Raw genomic sequence first — 26578 nt, forward strand, 5'->3', positions numbered from 1 at the left:
GACCAATTCTTTGTTCCGTTGAATAATACTATCTATGTGGAGCATTTAGCCATGCCCACTCAGTTTTATACGTTTGATGAATCAATTCTATACATGATTGGCATATTCGAAATACTTGCTTTTGTTGGATTTCTATATAACATTGAAAATTAAATTAATAGATTGATGAAATTGACAAAAATACCATGGGAGCGCGGCGAAAACCAGTATTTCTACAGTACGACCCTCAGAACAGCACCGAAACATACCGTCTCATTTAAAAAATATACCGCAAATATACTGACGAGCTCAAGTTTCTTTATACATTTGTATGTAATTACTAAAAGCGACACCTGAAGGGGAAATGTGTACAGTATATATTTCGACGTCCAAATATACCGAACCATAAATAATATACCATAAATGGTCAGCCTGCAGAACAGCCGGTACTCTTCATCGATGATTGACCACCCATCGATGTTTTTCTAATCGTTATCGATAGACATCAAATGCAACAGATGTTTTGGTGGTGATTCCTATCGATACTATCGTTGGCGGGCAGTTTGTTTTGTTTTGGGGCTCAATTCATTTTCAACCTTCGACGTGTTCGGCCGCTGGCGTTCATCCGCTGTCGAAACGATTTTTTGTTTCATTTCGGAAGTACTGAAATCGGTTAGTGGTTCATCTATAAGCATATTAACTACGCCTCTGACGTTTTTGGCTATACTTTCGGTTTCCGGTGATCGGTGACGATAATTGTTTGATACCCCTCCCTCCACCACTGCTAGCCTTCAGGCAAAACTGTGCGACCGTGAATGTTTCACACATATCACACACCGCTGCCCCCCTCAAAAACGCGTAACGCATAAATAATCAAGTAATTTCCATGCTGAAGCTGTGTCCAACCTGTCGGAATCGAACAGTGTTCTTCCTTTAATACAATATGGCTCATCGCAAGCAGAAAACCGAAACCCGAAACCAGTACCGCAAACCCATTATCAGCTCCAATTGCGCATCCGACAGTCAATGATAAACATCCGTATCAATGCGATCCACTTCCAGCGATAAGTAAGCCGCAGAAGGAGGCATAGGGAGTGGTGCCTGTGGCCTGTGCGGTTCAGTCATTTATTTATTAGCTAATTATTGCTTAAATATTGTCGTTGTCGCATTGTTGTTGTTGCTGGTGCTCTCAGGTTGAACGCACTCTTTTGTGGGAGCCAGAAAGAGGTCATGCCAGCGCGGTTTTTTTTTGTAATTTAATTAAATTTCGTTTTTTTGTGTCTGTGTATGGTGCGTGCGTGTATGTGTGTGGGGATAATCAACGTAAGCCGCCACCGCCTCCACCCACACCACAGACAGACAGAGATGGCAATAGAGCAATCGACTTTGCCACAAATGATTTAAGACTTTTTTTATATCTTTGGGGCCTCGCCATTTGCTGACAATTAGTGGAATAGCAAATGTTTATTGATAGAACTTTGAATTTTTTATAAGATTTTTATTAGTAACTTTTATCTGCGAAAACTTTGATTTATTTATATATTTATTTGCTCATTCAACAATTCCCGGAGACTATCCCTTTTTTCCCATAAGAATTGTAAGCTGTTTCTTTTTTTAGTTATCTTATTAAATGTTATTTAAAGAGATTCAAATGGAAACGAGCTAATAGCAATAAGCAAACAGCTTTTCCAGCCCCCAGAAACGAAGCTCTATAATTGTTCCCTCACTTGCACTCATCTCAAGATCGTAAAGTACAAGTGTTTTGGGTTGTAGGCCATGTGATTAATGTGGCTCACTAGATCAGAAGTGGCGGCACGTAGCCCTGTTCCCTTGTCCCTCCTGCCTCCCACCCCGTCTGGAACATTGCAATTAACTGGCACCACACCACGCCACAGCCCACCTTGCCCCCCATGCTGCCCCGTGCCCCCAGCCACACAATATAGTACACGCCGTTCACGTTCGATTTGAATGACGCAGATCGGCTAACTGCAAAAGTGCAAAGCCAACAAGTAATGATCTGAACAATGTTTGCCACCTGTACGAGTATCTGTATCTGTATCTGTATCTGTACGAGTAATGTCTTACCCGACAGACGGGACGGTGTAAATTTCAAATTGCCAACGCCAGCAGCAACACGTCGAAACAGAAGCGCTGTTGTAAGCCACTAATTTGCCCATTTTCATTTTCATTTCCATTATTTATTTTTTGTTTTTCTTTTTTTTTGTTGCTGATCTGTCAAGACCGCAAAACTGCGGCTGGCAGTATTTTTGTGGATTTTATTTCGCTTCATTTAAGATATAATATTATATTTCTTTAGAGTGGTAGCGGAGGGGGAGGTGGTGGGGAGGGAAATTAGATACGAATTGGCACTTTAATGAACCTCTGATTTGATTAACCAATCAGCAAAGCAAACGAAAGTCAAATTGCTCCGAATCGTTTGTCATGGCACTCCGAATTGGAGCAAAAACTCCGAATTCCAATCAAAAGCGGCGGCGTTGCGCTGCCCAGCGCCTGCGTAACTGTCAAATGTTGTAAAAAATCAATAACACAAATGTTAACATGCCCGAAATGCTAAAAACGCACAGAGAAACACACACAACACAGCCACAGAGGTGGAAAAGGAGTCGCAAACGAAACAGACCAACAAAAAAACAAGTCCAACAACCAATAAAATGAGAAACAAACATACAAAAAAAAAGTCAACAACTTAAGGCAGCCGGAGATCGGCGTCGGATCGGGCCAATCGTTGCAGTCGCCGAGATAAAGCATTTGACACTTTTCTTTTGGTTAATAAAAGTTGCTAATGAGTTGTCCGAGACGTTGATTTTTTGTTTTTGCGGCTACCCAGCCAATGGGATGGCATGGGATTAAAAGGTGGAGCAGTCTCGGTCATAAAGACTTCTACGAGTGAAAGATGGTTCTAAAGGAGCCAACTCCTTTGAAGACTTCAATCAATCCAATCTTTAAGGTACTTCAGAAACCCTCTTAATTGTTCCAACTCTCTATGAAATTCCCTCAATCAATACATATACAAATCTCTCCCGACTATCGCTTAATGATCAGCAAAGTATGTGGTTGATCGGTCCATTCATAGAACCGACAATGTCCGCCGCATAGCATAGCTCTTGTCCATTGAAAACTGACTAAAATGAAGTGCGTTCATAAATATTTATTAGGCATTGCTAAATTGGGCACTAAGTAGTCGATAATTTAAGCAGACCGGACCAGACCAGACCAGGCCGACATGAAAATTGTTTAGGCCAGGCACTGCACTGGCCATTTGGCCGATTTGGCTGCTGAATGAAAAGTGTAAATTGTCGGCTTACCCAAGACCAATACCCCAGACAGACCTGGAGCTGTAGCTGGAGCTGGAGCTGGAGCTGGAACTGCAGCTGTAGTCAAGGATGGAGTGGAGTGTATGTATGTTGGAGTCTCCAAACACAAAACACGAACTTAAGCGCCAGTTGGGGACGACATTAATTTATGGGCCCCAAACATTTTGCCTGCCATTTAAGCGACAAAGACAAAGTAGCCTGCGCCTTCGCCTGCGCCTGCGCCTGCGCAGCGATGTTACTTACTCGGCCTGGAACGTGTCGGGATTATTAATTAGCTCCAAGCCCCAGCACACTGCATTCCCCCGCTGTGGATGGAGTGGTGGAATGGTATGGATGGAACTGCGCACCTGAGCTGTTGATGATCTGTGGCCGGCCTGTGGGAATATTCCGTTTTTGGTCAGGTCAGATTGAGAAGATTGAGCAGAAGGGATAATGGGAATTCCACAATTTGAATGATCCACCTTCTGCTGGTATTTATAGGCTCCAACTCGCAAGTGCTTCCCCATTTAGATATTTGTTGCACCCCAGACAATAATTAGATACCTACCCCCCACATAGCATTACCGATGACAATCGTACCACTAATTGGCTGCGATTTTCATGCCCATTAAGCGTAAACTGACTGACGATGGATTAACATACGAAAATGACTACAAATTGCACCAAATAACAAAGCCAAAAGTCCAAAATCAGTCGACTGCGAGCGGTGTGGTGTTTGGTTTCATTAACTGTACTCGAAGCGTGAAAACGTGATAAAATTTGAGTTCGTTTCAGGCTCTGGCTCTGGCTCTAGCTCTAGCTCTGGCTCTGGCCATAATCTAAATCAGAGATCACAATTTGCGAATTGCGCGCGCAGTTTGGAAATCAGTCAGCCGGACAGCCTGTCGGACAGCCAGTGGCCAGTAGTTGGTCGGCGGCATAGAAATAGTATGGGTTTTAGTTTTAGTTTATTCTCGGGCCTGTCCAATTACAAGCGACATGAACATAAATAAGATTTTATTAAGTGCTAATTTCTGTTTAATGCTCAATATGGTCAAAACATTGCTGCCCGTTGCTGATGCCGTACAGGCGATAAGTCAATTTTCTTGGCAATAGACACCACCGCGATTGGCGGTTGGATTGCACGGATGGGGTCTCTCCTCAGAATGGGGGAACAAAGAATTGGAACAAAGAAGAGGAACTGGAAAAGAAGGAATTCACTCGAAAGTACAGCTTTTATCTAAAAAAAACCCAATGAAAAGGTAACATCAAATGTTCCATCGTAATCTCTATCTGCCGAATTTGTACAACGCCACAATGGCCACGGCCAACAGGAGCACCACAAATGCCACACTCCCAAATAGAGCCAGCGACTTGGACACCTCAGCCACGCCCAGGTTATGCCCCGCCGAGTCCTTCACGGCCGGCACTTCCTCCTCGGCGCCGGGCATAACCACACGGAAGGTCAAGTGCGACAGTTCCGAAATCTCTGTGCCATTTCCTGCTGTGCCGAGGGCGGCATTCCGTCTTCGTCGCTGGCCCACGGATGGCAGGCAGTCCTGGGCCGTGATCTGGCAGTCCTCGCGCTCCAGACAGCCCGTGATGCGCATGGAAATAACCAGGACATCGCCACTGCGCATACCCGGGAACATCACGGCCTTGAAGTGGAAACGCTGGCCCAGAGGCGGCTCCACGACGGGCGAATGGCTGCAGATGGCCTGCATGGCGGGGTTGAGGCATCCCCGGGAGCTGACCAGCTGGACGGTGTTGAGAACTTCCCCACCAGCGGCTATCCTCTGGAGCTGGACGTCACTCAGCTTGGTGTAGTTCCAGCCTGTGAAGGGATTGAGAGTTAGCCGGCGGCTCCTCAAGTTTCTACTACCTTCACGCACCGTCGCCTGCCAGGACGTGGGCCCGCAGCAGGAGCTCCTCGCCCAGCTGAACGGCTCCGTTGCTCTCCAGGTGGCGGGTGTAGCCGTTGCTGCCACGCCGCAGCAGCTCCACGTGGGTGCGGAAGGCGTTCTGATTGCCCCCGTGGGCATAGTTTCCCACGCTGCGCGCCTGCCTGAAAGGAGAAGGATCAAGAGGTTGGAGGATCGCCAAGGCATTCCATCGGAGGATCTACCCACACATCATTGGCCACGCCCATTTTGAGGGCATGCGTCTTGACGGCCACCCGCTCCTGGGACTTGCAGTGCAGCGTTAGAATGGAGTCCCCGCCGGTTCGCAGTCCCCTGATGGTGGGGAATCGCAGACGCAGGCACAGATCCTGGCCACAGGAGCGGACGCCACAGCGCTCAAAGTCCGCACCGGCAATGTCCAGCAGCAGGAAGCTGCGCGCCAGCTTCAGTTCGCACCGCTTGTCCTGGACGTCGTCGCTGTCGTGGTCCACCGTGGGGGCGGCGCCCAGGAAGCTGTCCAGCTTGAGGACCGCCCGAAAGAAGCCCGCCTGCAGGCATCGCATATCCTTGAGGCGCAGCCGGAGCTGCTGATCCGCACTGCTCTCACTGGGCGGCAGATACAACGGCGCGGGCGTGGAGGGTCTTTGGGCTGGGGCATGGTAATCGTAGCCAGGGGAGTGGATGGTCTCAATGTCCTCGCCCGGATCCTGCACGATGATGGGCTGTGCAGTGGTGGTCGGCAGACTGGGCGTGGCAGGCGGTTGGGGATAGTAGTAGGCCGGATAGCCTTCCTCGCTGCAGGAACAGAATATTGATCATAGATTCACTTCGCCGTGAATGGAGGCAATACCTACCTGGGCTTGGGACTCTCATAGCTGGGGCGCTCCTCGATGGCAGGCGGCAGATACTCCTGGCTGAGGGGTATGAAGCTACCATGCCTCTGTCCCTGCCCCTGTCCCTGTCCCTGGCCGTGTCCCTGGAACTTGACACTTCGATTCTCGATGATCTCCGGCAGACTGAACTCGGTGGTGGCCGCTGGGGCCACGGGAGCGGGTGCAGGAGTGACTGGATTGGGCACAGGCGGTCCGTAAAAGGCGGAGGGATTCAGACCCAGCTGGAAGGGCACCTGGCCATGCAGATAGCCGCCCAGATCCGTGGGGGCTGACGCAAAGAAGTGGGCCACATCCGCACGGCTTCCGCGAATAAATAGCGCCCCGAGGAGGATAATAATTGGGTGCGTCCCACTGGCTGACATTCTGGATGATCACTGACTGATCGGGCCCAGGGCGAAAGTGGTTTTATAAGCTCCATTTGCTGGTGGGGTAGGCGTGACTGGCGATTGACCCGGATTCCATCGAAACCAAAGCGTTCTTTTGGGTATTTTTGACCACTTTCCATGCGGCTACTTTTAATGGTCGAATGTTTGACACGACTTTGATGTTTTGTGCCGACTTTCCTTGGTCACGAGCCCCCGGAATGGGGGATTGGGTCAGGTTATGTAAAGCTAATTGTCAAGTACTCCCCAGACGATACCCATCCTCTGGTCACTTGTTGCACAAATCATTTGCCATTTGACATCTCGCTTGCGTACAAACTAATGACAACAACAGCAGAAGCAGCAACACACAAATGCATCTGGCAAAACAGCTGCAGCGACATGGCCGACACAGGTTGCCGCATAGCAACATTTTGGCCATATTGCGGAGCCAATCAAACTTAACGAGCCGACAATCTGTCCGATATGTGCCCGAAATGGTCTGGCTCTGGCTCTGGCTCTGGCCCAGGCAAGAAGCCATCAATGAGCGTCATAATCGAATCAAAAGGCCACGAATCGAGCCCCGAACTCGATCTAATCTTGAAAATTTGTGTCTTGTGTCGTGTGGGAAGTGTTTGTTCTCTTTTTTGGGCACACAAATGTCCGTGAAGCTGTCCCTTTAGATGATTATTGTAGGGGGTTTTACTGAGTTTACTGAGACACCAGTGACTGTGGCAATTATGAATCCGGTTTCTGTGGTATTGAGGAAGCTCTGGCTGTAGCGATACGATCGATATCCATGCATCTCCCAGGGGCAGCCATGAGAGATTGGCCAAATTGAATGCAATTAATTGAATTTACAAGACACACACTTCGAGCCACACATCGAGGGGGATCATTAAGGCAGGCCAAATAAGCCCCAGGCCTGTGTAGCGGTGACGTCAATTAGCTGGGCGATCGAATTTGATTTACGATGCCAACTCTTGCCATACTTATGAGCCGTTTCCCTCCAGGATCTCGATCGATCGAAGCGATCTCTCCTCACTCTATCTAACTATCTGTGACACAATGCCCGGCACCTCGTATCCCACGAATAACGATAATTTCAGCCACGGCTTCCCCATGGCCACCACACAGAGCGAACGCCTGCTGCAGGCCCAGAATCGGCGCAAGTTCAGCTTCCCGGCCACGCTCCACTCCGCCTCGCTGCTGGAGGTGGGGCAACGCGAGACGACCCGGCGGCGCCTCAGCAATGTCAGCGACGTTGTCACCAGGAAACTCTCCTACACCATTGGCTGGAAGGCGGCACAGATTCCCGCCCAGGACATCATAACGCAGGTGGGGACACACAGAGGGCTCGAATGCTCCATCTAACAACCCACTGGTGTCTTCTTCCAGGGCCGCTGTCTGTGCGGGCACTACATCAAGCGACGCCTGAGACGATCGGGTTTGTTCAACAAGAAGTTGGGCCTGCAGCGAATACGGAGTATCCTGGGCTCCACCTCCATGGGCATTGTGCGGGATGTCTTTCCAGCGGTTCAGGTGGTGCGTATCCTCTAAAAAGATTGTGCTCTACTGATCCCATTCGAGTTGCAGCTTGGCGACGAACTGGAACGGATGCATCCACGTGCCTATAACGGCGTCGCCCGTCAGATTTGTCGCAATCCTGGAGGCGAGTTCCACACACCCGATGCTGTCAGCCTGCTCCTAGGGGCGGTGGGTCGGGATCTTTTCCGGGCGGACATCACCTGGAGCAAGGTGATCTCGCTGTTTGCCATTGCCGGCGGCCTGTCGGTGGACTGTGTGCGGCAGGGGCATCCCGAGTACCTGCCCAAGCTGATGGAGAGCGTCTCGGAGGTGATTGAGGATGAGCTGGTGCCCTGGATCAATGAGAACGGTGGCTGGGTAGGCCTCTTCGCTGCAGTCACTGCATTCACATTCACTGAAGATTATATTTCCTTGTGGTTTGCCTTTTCAGAGCGGCATCAATACCCATGTCCTGCCCACGACCAACAGCTTGAATCCGCTCGAGTGGACGACGCTGGTGATAGGTGTGGTTTTTGGCCTAATTCTGCTTTTTATGTTCTTACGTTTTATAGTAAGCACGATAATACCGAAAATATATCAACGATTTACGAACTGAATGCAAAGGAAATTTGAATTTGCCGCCCATAAAGTGCAGAAAGCTCTGACAAGCTTTGAAGCTTTCGATAAAAGCTTTCAAATCGTGCGATCTTCAATGCCTTCTAATTATCAGACCTGACATGATCTTAAGAATGACACATATGTATATGTATATAAAATCTCAGGAAATATCCATCCACAGAATGTCTGCTGGGTTGTTGTGTTGTTGCACAATCCATCAGGACTGATAACAAACGTTTCGATTATAATCCACTTGATACAATTTGACAGACGGGCAGGCTCAGAGATAGATAGGACTTACAATCGTTTATTATTATAAAAATGGAGAGGGAAGGAGGGACGAAGCTTCTGCGGACTAACATTAAAATTCAATAAATGCAACAAATAGTTCTCAATTCTTGATCATAGAATCTGATCGGGTATTTATGCTACAACACGTGGCGCGGTTACAACTTGCCCGTCAGCTCGGGCACGGCCTTGAAGAGATCCGCAACGATGCCGATGTCGGCCACCTGGAAGATGGGTGCCTCGGGATCCTTGTTGATGGCCACAATGGTCTTCGAGTCCTTCATGCCGGCCAAATGCTGGATGGCGCCAGAAATGCCAACGGCAATGTATAGGTCCGGAGCCACGATTTTGCCCGTCTGTCCAATCTGCAGATCGTTGGGCACGAATCCAGCGTCGACGGCGGCACGGGAGGCGCCGACAGCAGCGCCGAACTTATCGGCCAGATCGTAGAGCAACTTGAAGTTATCGCCGGACTTGAGGCCGCGTCCGCCGGAGATGATAACCTTGGCGCCCGCCAGCTCGGGACGGTCGGATTTGGTCAGTTCCTGGCTGACGAATTCAGACAAGCTGCTGGCGTAGTCGCCGGCTGCGGCCTGCTCCACAGCGCCACTGCCTCCGCTGGTAGCCGCTGGCTGGAAGTTGGTGCTACGCACAGTAAGCACCTTGATGGGGTCCTTCGACTTGAGGGTGAGGATCGCATTGCCGGCGTAGATGGTGCGCACAAAGGTGTCCTCGGACTTGATGTCGATCACCTCCGAAATGGGCGACACATCCAGCTTGGCGGCCACGCGGGGCAGCACGTTCTTGCCAAAAGCTGAGGCTCCAGCCAGGATGTGGGTGAATTTGAACTGCGCCTGGGCGGCCACGACCAGGGGCGTCAGGGACTCGGGTGTGAATCCCTTGAAGGCGGCATTCTCAGCTACCAGAACCTTGGTCACGCCCTCCACCTTGGCCAGAGCTTCGGAGGCCTACAAGTGATTAGATGTGATTATGCAAAAGCATCGAGAGAGGCAACAAAAACAACATACGGGTCCGCATTTGGTGCCTGCCACAAGAACTGTCACGTCACCGCCGATCTTCTTGGCCGCCGAAATGGTGTTCAGGGTGATTGGGTTGAGAGCCTCGTTGTTGTGCTCGGCCACCACCAAAGTGCTCTTGCAGCGCTGCAACTGCAAATAAAGTTATTTAATAATTTTCATCCAGCAGCGCCTGCGCCAGCGCCAGCGTCAGTGTCTTACAAAGCTGCTGCGCATTAAGTTACGCGTGTTGCTGGCAAACATGGTTGATCTCGGTAATAAGACGATCTGTGGGGTTGCAAGGAAGACGTTTGTGACGTTAATTAGTTGCTTCAAATATAATTAATTAAACGGAATCACAGAAAGTCCAAAGGTTCCACTCAGCTGTTCAGGCGCTAGGCGTTTTTTGGCACATTTTAGTTAACAGTCAGGCGGTATGTTAACTAAGCGACCTCTAACAGTGACTGGTAAAATAATCGCTTAAGCAATTTACAATGATAACCGTATTCCACTACACTTTAGTATTTCTATATAGAGATAGAATGAGCCAAAGCAATAAATAATGTTGTCACCTTTCGCCAGTCACGCCTCGCGAAGAGCTATTTTATTGTCTAAGAAAGTAGTTTCTAAAACTGTTACTTGCAAATATTTTTGTGGCCGATAGCGCATCTCTAGAACATATGTTTTCGAACTGTCTGGCAGCACTGTAATTCCTGCATTTTGTGTCTTTACATTTATTTAAACAAAAGAAAAGTTTCAATTTTAGCTAAAGCTAATCTGCTGTTTATACACGTCATCAAATGAAACGAGGCGTACCAGATCGGTGGGTATAATTGAAGGGTACTCCACATCCAATATTCCGACTAATCAGCGTTTGTTTTTCCGGTGTTCGCGCTTGCAGATGGCTCGATTACAGTCCCATCGGAAAGCGTGTTCCCGGCACGCGATTCATAGCCTTCAAGGTGCCGCTGAATCAGGTGAGTTAGCTCCCCCAGACCCCGCTCCTCACCGCGTTGGGGCTCTGTCGGGCCAAACCGGTTGACAGGAGGAGCGATTGATGGATGTTGAAAAGGGCCCACCAGCACCAGGACCAGCGGACCACCAAGCGAGCGCCAGAGCCTCTAAAAATAAATAACAACAGACAAAAATTTGTGCATCGTAATTATGCATAAAAGTGGCAACTGGAACATGATGCTCCGCACTGCTGGTCTGCACTCGATCCTGCGGAAAGAGTGGGGCAGGAGGTGGAGGACCCCACATGAATATTAAATTAAATTGTTTTTGCTTAATTAAATAACGCCACAGAGATCGCGGGACCTCCTGCTTATTAATTGCCTGGCCCCGGGGCAGGCGCATAAATTGAGCAATTTTTCGCATGTAATATGACTTTCGATATATGTGGAATACTCCTTGTATTTGCCCTTACAGAATCTCAATGAAAAAGTCGACAAGGAGCTGCGACTGGGGCCCGAATCGGTGATGGAATCGGTGCCCAATCTGGGCATGATCATCGATCTGACCAACACAGATCGCTACTACCGGCCGCAGTCGTTCACAGAGAACGATGTGAGGCACCAGAAGCTGATGATACCCGGAAAGGCAACGCCGCCAACGAAATTGGCACAAAAGTAATTACAATTGATTGAATGTTTTAATCATTTACTGACTGAAGCCTCTGCCATTGCAGATTCTGTCAATATGCTATGGACTTCCTCGAGTTGAATGAAGACAATGGTGAGTGGATGGAAAGCCCAGCTTAGCAGCGCCTCGCCTGCGGCCCACGTGCTGCCCCAGAGAGAGGCGGCCGTGGGAACGCTTTCCCGGCAACAATGCAGATGCGATGCATATCTGTGGAAACAATTAGAGTCGCAAAATATGTGAACAAATCATATCAAAAGCGACTTGCCGTCGCACATGCAATTACCACGTATCCTATACCTATCCCATTCCCATTCCCATTGCATGCCCAGGCTGCACTGCCTCCATAGATTCCTATCAGCCAGCAAGCGCAGAGCAAACACAGCAGAGCCAAGTGGCCGCCAGAAGGAGAGAAAACCTATTTAACCCTTTAGCAGTGCACTGGCGCACACCGATGTGGGCGCGCACACTCAATCAGTCAGTCAGCCAGCCAGGCAGTCTGTCGGAGTCGGAGTCGGAGTCGGGACTCGGCAGTCGGGAGCCGGGCAAACAAATCACTTATGGAGGAGCTCAGTCATGCCTCCGCACACAAAAGGGAAAAGGCATTTCTAATTATACACAAAGGCATTCGCGCACACACACACAAAACCGCATTTCATTTAAATTTTCATAGCCAAAGAAACGGCAAGACGCGTGACTACCAGCAACCAGGCAGGACAGACAACCAGGCACAATGTCTGTGCCCCTTAAAGATGAGGGAATGTAATATTTTCATACCCTAGGGTATCGTATCCGCAGTTCCTCTACCTTGGGTCCCTTCTGCAGTGTAGATCTTGCGGCAGGGGCGTGCATATATCCCCTGATCTAGTCTAGCGCTAATGTATGTGCGAACAGCTTCGGCACAAATATGCAGAAATGCTAACCAGAATGCATTAACCGCGCAGACCTTCTTCTTCCATCAGATTCAGCTGTGGGATAATTAAAACCCGATCTGGCGCCGCTGAGTAAACAATAAATAAATACGCGAAGACTGCCAACGAATTTACAACGAAACAAATCAGGCAAATAAGTCAAATTCAAGGTGGTCGCGACTTGTCAACGGCCAGGCCAGAGGAACAGGGCCCAGTCGGAGAGGTCTGATCACAGTGGTATGAACAAGTATATTAGTGGAGTTTATTCTTTTGTCCATCACAATGGTCTTATATGCGAGTAAGCAGGCGCCCATCCCACTGTGCCATGGGGCAGTGCGCAATTGTCTCTGTCTGTTGCTTGGTCTCGTTCCTGTTCCCATTCCCGTTCTCGTAACTTTATTTTGTCTGTACGTTTGGCTTAAATGCAAGCCAAACATGACGTACTCTCCGACTGGCAGCTCTCCGACTGGCACCGCACCCGCATAGTGCACAAAGCCAAGCCACCGCGACCTGGTGGGTTGTCTGCCTCGTGTCCCGGCTTCGTACCCTCCTGCTGACATGTTTTTGTGAAATTTATTGCCAATGTTATTATTGGCAGAGCGCGCTGTTTTCTAGATTTAGCCCAGGTCGCTTCTGCTTTTATGCCAAATTGGCAGGCCGGTTTCTGTTGACTGCGTGGGTGTGGAGGGGAACAGCGCAGTGCTCAGAGCTCAGACCTCTGAGCACATTCCTGTGGCCGTGTTCACTTTTGAAATTTGTAGCAATTTGCGACAACATGCAGCTCATGCGGCTAATGCGGTATGGCACCACTACATCCGAATGCTTTCTCTCTCTCCTCCTCCGCCTCCACCGCAGATAAGCTGATCGGAGTCCACTGTACACACGGCGTGAATCGCACTGGATACTTGATCTGCTACTTCATGATAACCATGCTGAACAAGTCGCCCCTGGAGGCCATCGCGAGTGCGTGGGATCAACGGTCAGCGAATTCAGGCACAGATTAATTACCAATCCCTCAATTGCAGCCGTTGATGCGGCACGAGGCCACAAGATCGAGCGCGAAAACTACCTGAGCTCCTTGCTACGCCTGGGCAACCTGAAATCGGATGTGGACGAGCCAAGCCATGACACAGGCTATGCGAATCACTACAACAGGCGGCCAGCCTGGAACGGCAATGCAGGTGGACGACGGCAGCAGTATCAGTACCAGAGTGAGTAGAGCAGTAGCAGAAGTAGCCGGCACATAGGATAATCCATTGACTGACTGGATTTACAGGACCCTATGACAATAGCCAAGATGATTCGCGTCAGAGTAATTGGCGCAGCAATTGGAACAGCAACAACGGCTACCACGATCATAGCAGAAGTAGGTATCTTGTGGAGGATAGGGAACGCCATCAGCCAGAGGTCGGCTATCGGTCGAACGGCAATGGGTGGCCGCAGCGAGGCCGTCAGCAATATCAGGATAGGAGCAGAGATCGCGACACGGGCTGGAGCCGCCCTCAGCAAGACGATCGTGCCAATGGATGGCCACAGTACCATGGAAATTTCCGCCACAACAATTCGGAATGGAAAAGCCCAAGAAATGGAAGTGGCAATGGAGACGACCCCGAATGGAACAAGCCGCACTGGAATGGCTCCAATCACAGCAACAACTGGCGCCAGAGCCATTATCAATCGCGAAACGAACACAATTCCGGGGGCCATGAAACACCGAATCACCGCACACATTACCAACCATATAACAATCAAAAGAGGGACAATCGATACACCTACTTTAGCCAAGACAACTGATTGTTTAAGCCATCTTCAGGCACCTTCCATCAACACATCAGTAAATCCTATTGCCATTCATACCGTTAACAGACCACAAGACAACCAGACCACCAAAATAACCAGAACTACAATTAAAATTCATTTACAACATGGACAGAGGGCAGGCCAGTGCTGATGGCCGCTGGCCATGATGGTAGTTAACAAGCAGTCGGCAGAGATCGTGTGAAGATACAATAAGAGCAGGTAAAAATTTGCATTTGGCTGCAAAGAGCGCGTGAAATTCCTGGAAATTAGTGACCAGTGGAGCCGTCGGTGCCAGCGGCTCTGCTCCTGTGTCAAGACCGCCCGAACAGTGGGCTAGACCCCACCCCGCCCTACAAAAGGGACCCTGAAAGTGTATAAGTATGGATAATATTCGTAAGCAAACGTTAAATATAGAATTAAATGCAAAGTTGAGAGCACTGTACAGTATTTTGCCGGCTTTGGATCTGTGCGACTCCCATGGTAGCAGGGCCCTGCTTGGGGGCACGAGTACCTGTCATATTGACGGCTCCTGATCGTTTCATTATTTCGCCATGGTGGTCAAATGTCAACTTATTAGCATAAATGTGGCTGCTGTCGCATCGTTGGCCCTCGGGTACCGGCCGACATGCTATCTGGATGTGCAATCTTATCGGCCGCACGATCAACGATTGTCATTATAGCCAATGGACCGCGAGGCTCGGACAGCGACAAATCGTTGGCCATTACAATGGCTCGGACGGGGTCTGGTCGAGGATCTCAGATCGTATCGTATCGATAAACGCCTGGTGTGGCATGTGGCGTAAAGTTGTTTGTTGCGCTTAATTGGACAGCGTTTCGTGGTCGTTGGTCGTGTCTGCTTGCCTTTTTTTCGGTTTTCGGTTTTCGCTCTTTATTTTTAGCATCTGACTGACCCAAAGACTGGCCCAGCCATAAAGGGAAAGTGCCATCAAATGCTGAAGCGGAAGGTCCCCATCTAATTGGTAATTTAACTATGTATATCGGTCTTCGGAAACAGTTCGTAGAAGTTCGCTCCTAATCGCAGCATTAGCTCTCAACTACCTCGGTTCTGAATGGCTCTCCAGCTCCCTTGGGGGTCCAGGTCCATGCCCCTGATCGGTATATGGGTCTTTTGGTCATGCCGACGCCCCAGCCCATCCTCCCTTGGCTGCCATAAATTGCAAAATCAACCAAAAATTGCCAATTGTCAGTTCCTTTCATATATTTTAGCTGTGCTTTTTTTTTATATTTAGTTTATGGCCTCTTCGGGGGGACGACGGGGGGAAAGTGTGGCCAATTTCCACTGGCTGAGAGCGGGTGCCCATTTATCTTAGCATAACTTGGAGCGCGATAATTGCATTCCAAGGCAGGCCGCCGACTCGGTGCTAACTCCACTTTGAAGTCCGGAGCAGACAATTAGGCACGGCTCATAAATTGCCATCTCATATGAGAGGTCCGAGAGTGGCGCGGGCATTGATTTAAATAATAGTGTTTAACTGTGGCTGGCTGTGCCCTGCCCTGCCCCCTGCCCTGCCCTGCCCCCTGAATCGCAATCATCCGGCCATTTCAATTAGCCAGTGACAAACAATAGGTGTACCCGTGGCCAGGGATATCACTGCGCATGCAGCCACTGGGGGGACACTGAGGACTCAATTGTTGTCGGCGAGCCCTTTGTCTGTGTCGGGGTTGGGATGTCTGGCTGATAGCCGTGCAGACGGATTGAAATGGAGGGCCAAAATCAGGTGAAATCTGAATATTGTCAGCCCGGAATGGAATGGAACAATTAATGAGTCCAATGAAACTGTGCAGGCAGACGGGGCATAAAAATCGATATGTTGAAATGCGGTTCGATTAAGCCCAACCCACCCTCAATCGAAATGCAATTCCTCGGACGGGTACGGGTACGGGGATGTGGGAACCCATGCAACACTTGCCATTTATCGGCGAACGCAATCTTAATTAAAAGCCGCCCCCAGATAAAACAAATGTTTACTTTAAAGTCGATTGGGATCGGAGTCGGGCAGGGATCGGGCAGATGAAATCGATTTGAGTCGCGATGAAAACCCACGAATCGCCGCAATTAAAGCGAATGAAGGGCGAGAGTTTATCGTGGCCCTTTAGATACGGATGCGAGGCACGCACATGACCCAGGAGCCCCGCCCCATCATTAAGGCGAAGGCTCCTTCCAGAACGGGTTTTCAATGCGTCGTGTGAAATGTGTGTCGCTGGTGGGTGGAGTACATGGACTGGGACATGGACATTCATGTACAATTGCTGATGATGATGGCCATCTCTGGGTTGCCCATCTCTGCAGCTGCCCACGCAAAATGCACTCCAGTCCCTGGCATGGCCATCAATTTATCCCCTCCTATTCCATCTATTTATACTGGGTTTCTTTCGTTTTTTTGGCTATGGCGCCGGGAGCATAAACTTTATTGTCGCCGCATTTCTGCTGCATACTTAATGGCGCCACAGCGGCACACGAAAAATGTGCCAACCGAATAGGAGGCGAGTGTCAACGAACTTTAAAGTGGGGGAAGGGAGTGCCAAATGGCTTGAGAGGGTGAGAAACTCACCCACGCTGCCCCCCCAGACATCTGCAGTCCGGTCCCAGCAACACAGCGACATCTTTCTTCCTTTTTCGGCAAATATTTGTGCAAGTCAGCAGCCACATCCCACCCTGCCTCTTCTGTGGGTGTGTGTTATCATTCGTGTTGCATGCCTGCAGGCGCTCGGGGAAATTGCTGGCGACTTGGCTGGCAAATGTTTTGGAAATATCTCGAGTGCTATTTATTTTGAAGCGGCAGTCAGCAAGGGACCAGGGGTGGTTTTATGCCTTTGCGGGGAGGGGTAAGCCAAAGAAGAACTGAAAATAAAGTCCAAGTCGGTATCAGATACACTCCTCCGTTCGTACAATCAATCCAGGAGCTTACCTTCACACCGGAGGGGACGCTCTTCTCCCCCTGGCGAGGAGGTGGACCAAGAGCTCCCCCACCAGAGAGACAAAGCCAAGGCCCAGTCCCGTGAACATCATGTAGAAGGGCATGGAGAAGAAGTCCAAGGCCAGTGGCCTGGCACGGTACTCCTCGGATCTGATGAGTCCGAGGTAGCCGATGCGGATCGTCTCCCTGTTGGTGTCGTGGGCCAGCTTCTCCAGGAGTCCACTATTGAAGCAGTTGAGCAGCGTCTCGCCGAGCTTCTGCTTCAGCAGCCACTGGCGGCGCATGGGGAAGCCGGGTAGCGTGTGCATCAGCTCGATGGGCAGGGGTCGCATCCGTGGCTTCTTCATGAACTGCTGCTGGAAGTTGAACAGCGCAATGCGATCGCTGTGGGCCAGATATGCGTAATCTGTGTCGAAGACGGCCCGATGCCGCGTAATAAAGTCGTAGGGCACCACGCGCGTGATGTTCCACAGGATGTCGGGGAAGTCGTAGGTCTGCAGCACGGTCTTGTCGTAGTCCCCGATGATGAAGGTGATGTTCTGCTGGACCAGCTCCTCGAAAGTGCTGATCTGCGGCTCGTACAGACCCGTGGCCAGGATGCTGCCCAAGGCGGCCAGGTAGAAGTTGGAGCAGATGAAGCCGGTGAAGACGAGCGTGAGGTACAGGACGACCCCCACCAGGCCCCTGATCTCGCCCAGCTGGAAGCCCGAGGAGAGCAGACTCTTCAGGGCGTCCAGGACGAACTTCCCGTAGCGAATGGTTCTCCGTTGAAGCCAGTACACGAGGCTCCCGACGCTGGGGAGCAGCACCAAGTAGGCGGCCACAGTCATCCACATGGTGGCGCTGTAGGGGGCCACAGTGTAGATGCCCTTGGACCTGGGCGGCGAGTTTGGTATCAGAATGTTCCCGTACAGATACGTGTAGCTGGCCGTGAAGCTCGAAATATTGCTGTAGGCCAGTAGATCCCCGCATATATCAACCTGCTGGAGATGCAGCAGCTTCAGGCAATCGTTGGCCGAGTAAACCCGGTAGTGGGGCGTGAGCACCGGCACAAACGTGGCCCTGCGATGGGCCAGGAACTGACGCAGCAGCATCAACGCATAGCCGTCATATACTCCGTGTTCTGGGTAGACCAGAGTCCGGGGCGGATTGTTGTACAGGGCCACGCGCACCTCCAGGGCCCCCAAGTCGTCGAACCAGTGGCGCCGGGCCCATAGATAGTGGCTCACGTTCGTCCTGCCCAGTCGCTGCTGTGGAAAGCCCTCGCTGGTGTACAGGGTACCTTTCTCCATGGCCGTTCCGTTGTACACCAGGACATTGGGATAGCCCTGGCTCCACAATCCCGCGAGCAGGCCCTGCCAATGGGCGGCACTGCTCTGACCCACCAGGAGATAGTCGGCCTCCTGCATCGCCGTCGGCCATTGCGCGAAGCGTTCCAGGATTCGATCGCCTGGCTGGGGGAGTACTACCAGCAGGGGCTTGCTCACCATTTCCCCCGTCAACTGGTTGGCGCTGCCGCTGAGTAGAAGGCTGGGGACAGTGCTTCTGATCGCCTCGTACAGATCGTTGGGTTGTGTGTGCTCCAAGTAGATTATGTTGGTTCTGCACTGCAGTCCCCAATTGAGCTCTGAAATGATGGCTGAGAGCTCTGGCAGTTCCAGGCGACAGTCTGGAACGCTGAGAAGCAGAAAGATCAAGAGGCTACGCCCACACATGGCTGCAAGTGCAAGATAGTCCTTCAGAATAAACCTTCGACGGCAAAAGACCACTCACCTGCGATGCTTTGCTGCCAGAAGGGCCTAAAAATAAAAGGAAATCAATGTAAAGTTCATTCATCGATTGAGGAGGGCACTTAAGGGGTAGCCTCTGAGTTTATTGGTTTATTTTCAACGATTAAAACAGTAATTACTACTCTGTGCTTTACTTCTAGCCGACAAGAATGTGCTGAAACATGCCACAACAAACACAAGAATACATCAAACAAAGTGAAAGGGAGGAGCATCATCTTGCAGCATCTTCATCATCTGCATTTAGACTCGCAGTCGGGAGCGGCATATGCGCCAGGCCGTCAACTCGATGACAAAACTGATGATGGCCAGGCCAGAGCCGAGGGCTAGGGCGATGGCGGGCATGACGAAATAATCGAGGTCCAGCGGCTTCGCCTCCAAGTGCTCCGTTATGAGGTAATGCAGGTGTCCCACGCTCATCGCCTCGTTGTTGGCATCCTCGGACAGTTTCCGCGTAAGTCCGCTCTCGAAGGCATGGTACCAGGCGGTGCTCAGGTGCTCCTTGAGGAACCACCTCTTGCGCATGGGAATGCCGGTGAACAGGAATGCAAAGTTGATGGGTATCCGACGCAGACGCGGATGCCTCAGAAATAGCTGGGCCGTCTCGTACAGGGCCATCCGGTCCGTGAAGAGCACGTAGGCGTAGCTCTGGTCGAAGCGGTTTCGATGGTAAAGCAACGTCTCAAATGTCACCGTCTGAACGACGGACCACAGCACCTCCGGCATGTTGTACTTTGCGAACAGAATTCGATCGTAGGGGTCCACCAGCAGGGTGGTGTTGCTCGCCACCAGCTGCTCGAAGGTGTTGATCTGTGGCTCGAACACCTCCGAGATGAGCATGCTCTTCAGCAGTCCCAGGTACATGGTGGAGTACACAAAGCCGGTCATGAAGATCACTCCAAAGAGTATGTAGCGCTCGCGTCCCCGAATCGATCGCAGACTGAAGCCGGCGAAGAGCAGCGAACTGAACACCTCCAAGAGATACTTGCTGAAGTCCCACCGTCGGTGCTGCTGCCAGTGGATGCAGCTCAGGAAGCCGACGATCAGGATGACATAGGTCACCAGGCACAGCCAGACACTGATCTGGAACGGAGCCTCCAAATAGCGGTACGAGAGCAGCTTCTTTGCGTGGGCCACCATCACATTGGCATAGGCGATCCTGAAGCCATACGTGAGGCTGAACATCTCCGGATTGGCCGCCAGGGAGTCTGCGCAAAGGTCCACCGTCTCGTTCCTGAGGGCCAGGGTACAGTTCCCGGGCGAATCGTTTGGGGTGTGAACCGGAATGAAGGTGGCCTTCCTCGAGTCCAGAAAGGCGCGCACGAACCGCATGTAAAAGCCCGCGTAGACCATCCTGCCCCAAGAGTTCACGTACATGAAGCTGCGCGGCACGTTCTTGTAGGCCGCCACTCGGACCGGGTAGCCGTGCAGGTCCCGCATGGAGGCCCTGTGCTGCAGGTACTGCTCCACAGTAGTGGGGTCTATCCGAACTTTGGGAAACAGCGTTTTCCCATAGACGCCACCATTCGGGGTGGTGTGAAGCAAAAGGCGGACGTAGCCCAGCTCAAAGGCATGTTGCACGTAGGCCAGCCACATTTCCCGATCGATTCGCCTGTCGATGACGATGAGAAAGTCGGCATTCTGGAAGCGGAGATCCAGTGTCCGCAAGAGATCGTATGGCGGCTCAGTGCTGATCACAACAAAGAGCTGGCTACCGTCTCCTATATGACGCTGCAGACGAGAAGAGTTGACGGCCGCCGCCGAGGTGTAGATCATTCTGGTGATCCCCGCTGTGCGAAGGCATTCGGACTCGTAATTGATCAGTTTTTGGTGCTCGTTGCAGTACAAAATGTTTGTGGAGATCCGCAGATGATCGTTCAGCTTGCCTATGATATGGGACAGACCTACACTGGCGATCACATCCCCCTGAGTGATCAGGAATAGCAGTAGAGTCGGGCATGATCGGTGGGGTATCATCTGTAAGACATAGAAATGGGATAGCTGTTGATGAGGGGAGTTTAAGGATGGTGATGGGGGGTGGCAGTGACAAAGCAAGGATACTGTGAGAAGGGGGCAATTAGAATATCTACGATAATCGTGGAATCTGAAGCCAGTCTTGATAGTTTCCGCTTTTACACTCACACGCAGTTTCAGATTCAATTAGATACCAGATACCAGACTTTGTCTAATCGGCTCAAGCCCCAGTCCAAGCCCCAGCCCAAGCTCATAAATATTCCATTCCACCTGATTGAGTCTGGGGCAATTAACACTCGCCGCCACCCACTCACAGATCCCCATGGGTAAACGGGGTGTGGGGGTGGTATTTAGCTTAATCATTCTCACGCATATGCAAATGTAAATTGCCGGTTCCCTTTCCCTTCGCCTCTCCACTGGATTCCCAGCCCAAAGTGCGGTAGACAGTGTCAATATTTTCGCGCAGAGACAATGGAAAAGTCACGGGTAGCTGCACCTATGTCTTGGGCACAAGTAGCGCCATTTTGGAGCTCACAGTCAAAAATAGACACCCTCCAATCAGAGGCAGAGCCTGACCCATTCCCATTCCCATCGCCCTCTCTCCTGTCTCTTGCTGATTTGTGGCGCCTGATTAACGGTTGTCAGGCTCTGCAATGGCTAACTACTGTATCTGCCGCAACCGCATGACTGGCCCCGGTTATGGGTCTTGAGTAGGGTTAGCAAATTACGCGCTGATATGCGTGCCGAAGGCCCAGGCGAGGACGAGTCGGGCCTGTGGGAAGCTTTGGAATCGGTTCTTTAGTAGGTCAGTGCCCGGGAGGTCTTTAGAGCAGTGGTAATTAGTGGAGTGGATAATTATATATTAAATGAAATACTTATATATAACGGAGGATCGCTCAAGCGAAGGGTGATCCGTCTTTCCGGGTTCGTTCTGTATCTCTGGGACACGCTAATCCGCTCCGAAAACCCCTCTGATGAGTCAGACGCACAGTAGTCGCCCCAGCAAATAATTAATAAGATAAGAGAACTCAACCCCGGGGCTGAAGGTCAAACTAATAATGATTTAGATAATAAAAGAGTGGAGCTGGAGCTGGAGCTGAAGCTGGAGCCTCGAATGTAGTTGGTGTTTGGGTAAGAAGCACTTGAACCTGCTGCCAAGGCCCCAAGGCGGCTCTTGGCTGCTGAAAACCAAACAAAGCAGCCAGGGAGCGCCCTCCTGGAGACTCGTAGTCCACTCCACTCCACACCACTCCACTCTACTCTGCGTCGCGGTCTGGTCGGTCAGACCATCTACTACTACCAGACCATAAATACCAAAGGGTTACGCCTATTTTTACACGCAACCGAGTGCATTTCCCCGTAGCCGGGCCATGAGCGCAGAAATATTAAAACGATGCGACGTGACAGATTACAAAACGTTTGACACCAGCGCCAAAGCCGCCAAGATGCCCCCAAAAGAAGAAGCTGGAGCCGCGACTGCAGCACAAGCTGCAACAGCTTGCAACAGCAGTCAAGCAGCCACTTGCCACACGACGATGACGACGGCGAGCACGGTGGTTCGAAAGCCCCTTAAAACGTGCTCGCTGTGCGCGTTGGAGGGCAGGCTTTTGGGGTCCAGAGATCCAGACACTGTGCCGCGGTGCAGTCACGAGTTGGGCTACCTCCAAATTGCCTCCAGGCGGAGGATCGGGAACTGGCCTCGAGATTTGGATGGAGATTGGAGGAGCTCTGTGTGTGGAGCGCGCGCGTCACAAATTAATTCGCTGATGCTGATGCTGGTTCTGTTCGGTTCTGTTCGGTACGATTCCCACAGTAGTCCCTTTATTTGTGGAGTGGCTCTCGAGGATGCCCCTGCTTGTCTAGTTCACCTGCAACCGAACAGCGGTTTATGCGGAGGCTGCAACACTGTATCTGTATCTGTGTCTGTGCCTGTGCCTGTGCGTCTGGCACTCGTGAGTTATGTCAGTCAGTCCAGGCCAGACCTGAGGTCCGGTCCGGTGCGGTCCTCTCTTCCACTTGAGCGTGCAATTTCTCTAATTCACATCCCAGGCATCTGGACTCCAGAGAACGCAGCAGGCGTAATTGACTTGGAAGTTATGAACCTTTAAATGCGGGCCACTGCATGCGATCCATGCAATCCATGCGATCCGTGGATCCATGGCTCCATGGTCATGTAATTTTAATTTTCTCACTTGATTGCCCCGAACAGCTCTGGCCATGGGCTGCTGCTGTCCATCCTTGATTAGTTTGCCGGGCGGGGGAGGATTCATGGGTGCCGAAAGATCATCATTATCGGGTATCGCTCTCCCCCCCCCTCCCCACGCATGTGTTTATTTACATCCTGTTCCGAGAATTTCACACAAATATTGTACTATTCTTCTTTTTTTTGTTGTCCGCTAATTAGTTGAGATGCAAATAATCGCCAAATGAAATTCCCATGGCAGTCATCAGACTTTACTAATTACTTGAGGAATGCAAATCGGTGAAGCCTCCCCCCACCCCCCACTCCTCGCTCCTCATTGAAATGGAGCCGATTTGTAGCCCCAAAATGGCAAAAATAAATACTAATATTTTTGGTTTTTTTCTTTTTTTTTTGGGGGAGATGGAGGAGCGCGAAATTTGTCAGCTGCGGGATCTTTTTTTGGTTTTTTTGAGTACTCAAATGGAGGGGAGGGGCCGGGTAGATTGGATCTGGCACTTCGCACAGAGCCGCAAATTGTTTCGGCAAAGCCTTAAATATTTCATTCACTGGCTCTGGGACTTTTCTTGGCCAAGAGCAGCAGCTGCCTCGGAAGACCTCTGGCCCAGAGACTCAACGGGGTCTTGGGCCTGTTGGCCCAATGAATTATGAGCCCGCTTCTTATAAGCATGCAAACAGCATCGCCACCGTTTGTGGGTGTCATGCGTCCGCCTAATGAAAATGTTTGGCTATGGCTTTGGCTTAGGGTCTCTAGTGTTATTTTTGTATATTTTCCACCTTCTCACCTGGTGGGAACCGCCAAATTTATTGCGCATCAAATTACAAGCCATCATCTGCGGCACGGTCTGGTGGCAGCTCTCCCCTAATGGCCATGTAATGAAGCGACTAGTAAGCTAATGGATCCCAAAAAAATATACATATTGAGACACAGATATCTGGCATTCGTTTGGTGCCACATATACATCTATAATTTATTCATACATTTTATAAGCAGGGAGAAAACAGAGGAGAAATGCCTAAAGCTGGCCCCCGACGGGCAGAGGAAACCCCAGCTCCTCCGACAACGTTTTTCCGCAGTCTGGAGCCTTTTGTTTGCTGTGGAATACCGCTCGTCAATTAGCAAGGCATTTAGAAACACATTAACCTTTTCGCCTTGGCCTTAACCTTTTGCCAAAAGAGCGTTAATTCGTTGCGAAAATACTGAAGCTCGTTTTGATGGGGCCTGATTCACAGAAGTCGTAAATTGTCATAAATATCGAGCCACAGATTGCACACCGAACGGCGCCAGACGCTCCAAAAACGAAGAACATCTTGGCCAAGTTTGGAGCGCACACGCCGCACGGTTATACATATCTCTCTTGGACATTCTCCAATATTTGTCTTACTAATTTCCTGGCCATTATTTTTGGCCAGCCCAACAAAAACCCCAAACATTTATTTACTCATTATTGCCAGATTCAGATTTGGCCATTGATGGCTATTTTCGCCTCGCTTTGTTTGAGTGCCAAACCGCATACTTCTCGATATTGACACGCATAAATTTGGTACATCTCGTATCTCGAATGTCCAATGTTTTCACTTGGAGATCCGACAATTGTTAATTTCTTGGCCAAACACGGCGCGATCTACACGTGTTCGTGTTATTCCCTGAATAATGATTAGCATCCCTTGGTATGGATGGTCCCCATCTGCCCATAGGGGTGGCTTAGCGGATCAGCCGTGAAACCCTCTGGAAGGAGTCAGCCACGCGTAATGCGAACAGCAGTATCTCCGATCACTTTCACTCCATGCTATCAATGGGCACCCAATGAGGCACAACGCATAAATTAATGGAGAGGCTACTCTTCATTGAAAAAGGAGGGTTGTCTAGTACATTTTCATTAACAAACTCTTGTTAGCAGCCCGAATTCGGTGGCCAAGTGCTGTCCGACAGTTGGCCTGACCTAACCCATAGGGGTCTGCCAAAAAAGGGTTTCCAGCGTGTTGTTTGTTTAATTGAACACAGACCGGGACAATAAAGATGCGTGCGATATGGAAAGCGGTAAATTTTGGGGACGTTGCTGCCCTCGGGGTATCCATCGATGGAGTGCCGGCCTGCCATTGTCCCCGGCTTCCATCAGCAACACCATCGGTGTCTCCATTGAGGCTCTCATCGCCATCCAGACAATCGCTTGCAGTTCCTTGGAACGTAGGGTTGGCTCTGGCTTTGATACCCTTTAAATGGCACTGAGAGCGGATCGAAGATTGATCTAGGGACGCGAAAGGAGTCTCTTGCCAGTCCACAATTCCCTTCCGTTGGGTATCCCTTGGTCGTGGCTGTGAAATCTTTGCATACCTCGCATTTGCTTCCTTTGTGTTTTATTTCTTGTGATCGTTTTTTTTTTTTTTTGTTACCAACGCCCACCGTTGCCGTTGCCGTTGGCTTACCTTTCGGCCAGTTGTTGTTGCTGTTTTTGCTGTTTCTGTTGGTTTTCGCGTTTATCAGTTGAGATCAGGCGGCGGCTGGTGGCTGGCGGCTGGTGGCTGTTGCCTCTTGGGTTTTTATCCTGTCTGGGGCTGCGGTTTTGGTAGTTACGTTTCGTTGCTCTTTTTGGGGCAGTGAATTTTAATTAAAATATTTCTCAGGGTTTTTATTTTCCCTGCACTCGATGCGCTGGGGTCAGGGGGCGACAACCGGAGGGGTACAGCCAGACGCAGAGACACTCTTTCGCTGGGTGTCGTGAGTGTGACACATTCGCATCAGATATGACGAGACTTCTGAGGAGAAGGACACCCACAGACTCATAAATCAGCGCTGGCCCAGCGTTTTGCTGGAAAAAGGCAACAAAAATTAACTTGTCAATGTGCCACACACACAGGACCCTGGACGTAGGACACCTGACGCGGCCCTCCAGGCCAGTAAATACTAGAATTCGAATTCTTTTTGGCTTTGTTTGGCCCGTGAAAATTTCACACATATTTCCCTTTGCCATTTTGTGAATTTTCCACATGGCACGGCGCCAGCCCGGACACGTCCTGCTGCGCCGGCCCAGCACAATAAGAATCCCTTGCAGGACTACTCGGAATTCCTGGCTCGGATCATCGATTGGGCCAAAAGTGCGCGGTTTGGCTGGTACTAACCTTCGGTGGAGGGCCACGCAGGGAGCTGGAAAGAGAACAACGTATGAGATATCAGCTGCTATCAATTATCGGGCGCACACTTGAGATTGTCTAGAGGAATGTGGCGGAATTGCTTTGGCGAAAGTGCATCAATCTCATTCGCCTGATTAATTTATCACTGTCCTTATCAGTTGCTAATTTTCTTCTGGCCCCCCCATAAATCTTCATTAACCCTGCCGCCAAAAGTCATATTTGAGCTTCCCTTTCAATAAAGACGTGGACTGTGGGCCAACATTTTGGGGAAATGGGGAAAATGTTATTTTAAAACGATG

At 50.5% G+C, this 26578-nt stretch overlaps 6 protein-coding genes and 1 long non-coding RNA gene across 12 annotated transcripts; 2 read left to right on the top strand and 5 right to left on the bottom strand.

Annotated features, from left to right (window-relative positions):
* The first annotated feature begins 547 nt into the window (after positions 1-547).
* Buffy (BCL2 family apoptosis regulator buffy) lies at positions 548-8593 on the top strand. Of its 5 annotated transcripts, none has more exons than XM_015185140.2 (5): positions 548-651; positions 7463-7787; positions 7848-7994; positions 8046-8354; positions 8428-8593. In XM_015185140.2, exons 2-5 carry the CDS (start codon positions 7518-7520, stop codon positions 8590-8592), a joined length of 891 nt encoding a protein of 296 aa, XP_015040626.1. In that variant the 5' UTR covers positions 548-651; positions 7463-7517; the 3' UTR covers position 8593. The 5 variants fall into 5 exon arrangements, with proteins under 5 accessions (XP_015040626.1, XP_015040625.1, XP_015040627.1 ...); XM_015185139.2 differs by having other exon boundaries at positions 554-651; positions 7559-7787; XM_015185141.2 differs by lacking the exon at positions 548-651 and adding an exon at positions 665-1047 and having other exon boundaries at positions 7848-7991.
* Positions 4261-6567, bottom strand: LOC4805400 (uncharacterized). The gene is made up of 4 exons (XM_001361768.5): positions 6049-6567; positions 5423-5989; positions 5186-5358; positions 4261-5127 (listed from the first exon to the last, which is right to left on the bottom strand). The coding sequence occupies exons 1-4, from the start codon at positions 6447-6449 to the stop codon at positions 4583-4585; spliced, it is 1686 nt and encodes a 561-aa protein (XP_001361805.3). The 5' UTR covers positions 6450-6567; the 3' UTR covers positions 4261-4582.
* Positions 8594-8979: 386 nt separating the features above from the next.
* Positions 8980-10302, bottom strand: wal (electron transfer flavoprotein subunit alpha wal). The gene is made up of 4 exons (XM_004444446.3): positions 10259-10302; positions 10121-10186; positions 9911-10051; positions 8980-9850 (listed from the first exon to the last, which is right to left on the bottom strand). Exons 2-4 carry the CDS (start codon positions 10160-10162, stop codon positions 9041-9043), a joined length of 993 nt encoding a protein of 330 aa, XP_004444503.1. The 5' UTR covers positions 10163-10186; positions 10259-10302; the 3' UTR covers positions 8980-9040.
* A 262-nt stretch (positions 10303-10564) lies between these two features.
* On the top strand, positions 10565-14684 carry LOC4805403 (RNA/RNP complex-1-interacting phosphatase). 2 transcript variants are annotated; one of them, XM_001361771.5, is made up of 7 exons: positions 10566-10721; positions 10800-10875; positions 11327-11526; positions 11586-11632; positions 13303-13410; positions 13473-13658; positions 13724-14684. In XM_001361771.5, the coding sequence occupies exons 1-7, from the start codon at positions 10699-10701 to the stop codon at positions 14239-14241; spliced, it is 1158 nt and encodes a 385-aa protein (XP_001361808.3). In that variant the 5' UTR covers positions 10566-10698; the 3' UTR covers positions 14242-14684. The 2 variants fall into 2 exon arrangements, with proteins under 2 accessions (XP_033235062.1, XP_001361808.3); XM_033379171.1 differs by lacking the exon at positions 13303-13410 and having other exon boundaries at positions 10565-10721.
* LOC117183780 (uncharacterized) lies at positions 11541-12460 on the bottom strand. Its single transcript, XR_004468951.1, has 2 exons — positions 12314-12460; positions 11541-11746 (listed from the first exon to the last, which is right to left on the bottom strand). It is a non-coding gene; the product is annotated as an uncharacterized lncRNA (long non-coding RNA).
* A 2495-nt stretch (positions 14685-17179) lies between the features above and the next one.
* Positions 17180-18901, bottom strand: LOC6898942 (uncharacterized). Its single transcript, XM_002138869.2, has one exon. It carries the CDS (start codon positions 18899-18901, stop codon positions 17180-17182), a length of 1722 nt encoding a protein of 573 aa, XP_002138905.2.
* A 124-nt stretch (positions 18902-19025) lies between these two features.
* On the bottom strand, positions 19026-26289 carry LOC4805404 (uncharacterized). The gene is made up of 2 exons (XM_033378544.1): positions 26268-26289; positions 19026-20950 (listed from the first exon to the last, which is right to left on the bottom strand). Exon 2 carries the CDS (start codon positions 20948-20950, stop codon positions 19217-19219), a length of 1734 nt encoding a protein of 577 aa, XP_033234435.1. The 5' UTR covers positions 26268-26289; the 3' UTR covers positions 19026-19216.
* Between the last annotated feature and the right edge of the window lie 289 nt (positions 26290-26578).

This window comes from Drosophila pseudoobscura, chromosome 3 (genome assembly GCF_009870125.1).
Source record: "Drosophila pseudoobscura strain MV-25-SWS-2005 chromosome 3, UCI_Dpse_MV25, whole genome shotgun sequence".
Taxonomy (NCBI): Eukaryota; Metazoa; Arthropoda; class Insecta; order Diptera; family Drosophilidae; genus Drosophila; species Drosophila pseudoobscura.

Excerpts from the sequence above, each read along its gene's own strand:
- Buffy (XM_015185138.2), top strand. The coding sequence starts at position 1,025 with ATGCGATCCACTTCCAGCGATAA. Across the intron at positions 1,048-7,462 it reads CGATCCACTTCCAGCGATAA|GATCTCGATCGATCGAAGCG; the intron begins GTAAGCCGCAGA and ends GTTTCCCTCCAG. Across the intron at positions 7,995-8,045 it reads TCTTTCCAGCGGTTCAGGTG|CTTGGCGACGAACTGGAACG; the intron begins GTGCGTATCCTC and ends TTCGAGTTGCAG.
- LOC4805400 (XM_001361768.5), bottom strand. The coding sequence starts at position 6,449 with ATGTCAGCCAGTGGGACGCACCCAATTATTATCCTCCTCGGGGCGCTA. Across the intron at positions 5,359-5,422 it reads ATGGGCGTGGCCAATGATGT|GCAGGCGCGCAGCGTGGGAA; the intron begins GTGGGTAGATCC and ends TTCTCCTTTCAG. Across the intron at positions 5,128-5,185 it reads CCACGTCCTGGCAGGCGACG|GCTGGAACTACACCAAGCTG; the intron begins GTGCGTGAAGGT and ends ATCCCTTCACAG.
- wal (XM_004444446.3), bottom strand. The coding sequence starts at position 10,162 with ATGTTTGCCAGCAACACGCGTAACTTAATGCGCAGCAGCTTT. Across the intron at positions 10,052-10,120 it reads ACTTAATGCGCAGCAGCTTT|TTGCAGCGCTGCAAGAGCAC; the intron begins GTAAGACACTGA and ends CTTTATTTGCAG. Across the intron at positions 9,851-9,910 it reads CAGGCACCAAATGCGGACCC|GCCTCCGAAGCTCTGGCCAA; the intron begins GTATGTTGTTTT and ends AATCACTTGTAG.
- LOC4805403 (XM_001361771.5), top strand. The coding sequence starts at position 10,699 with ATGAAACGAGGCGTACCAGATCG. Across the intron at positions 11,633-13,302 it reads CGAGTTGAATGAAGACAATG|ATAAGCTGATCGGAGTCCAC; the intron begins GTGAGTGGATGG and ends CCTCCACCGCAG. Across the intron at positions 13,659-13,723 it reads GCAGCAGTATCAGTACCAGA|GACCCTATGACAATAGCCAA; the intron begins GTGAGTAGAGCA and ends CTGGATTTACAG.
- LOC6898942 (XM_002138869.2), bottom strand. The coding sequence starts at position 18,901 with ATGTGTGGGCGTAGCCTCTTGATCTTTCTGCTTCTCAGCGTTCCAGAC.
- LOC4805404 (XM_033378544.1), bottom strand. The coding sequence starts at position 20,950 with ATGATACCCCACCGATCATGCCCGACTCTACTGCTATTCCTGATCACT.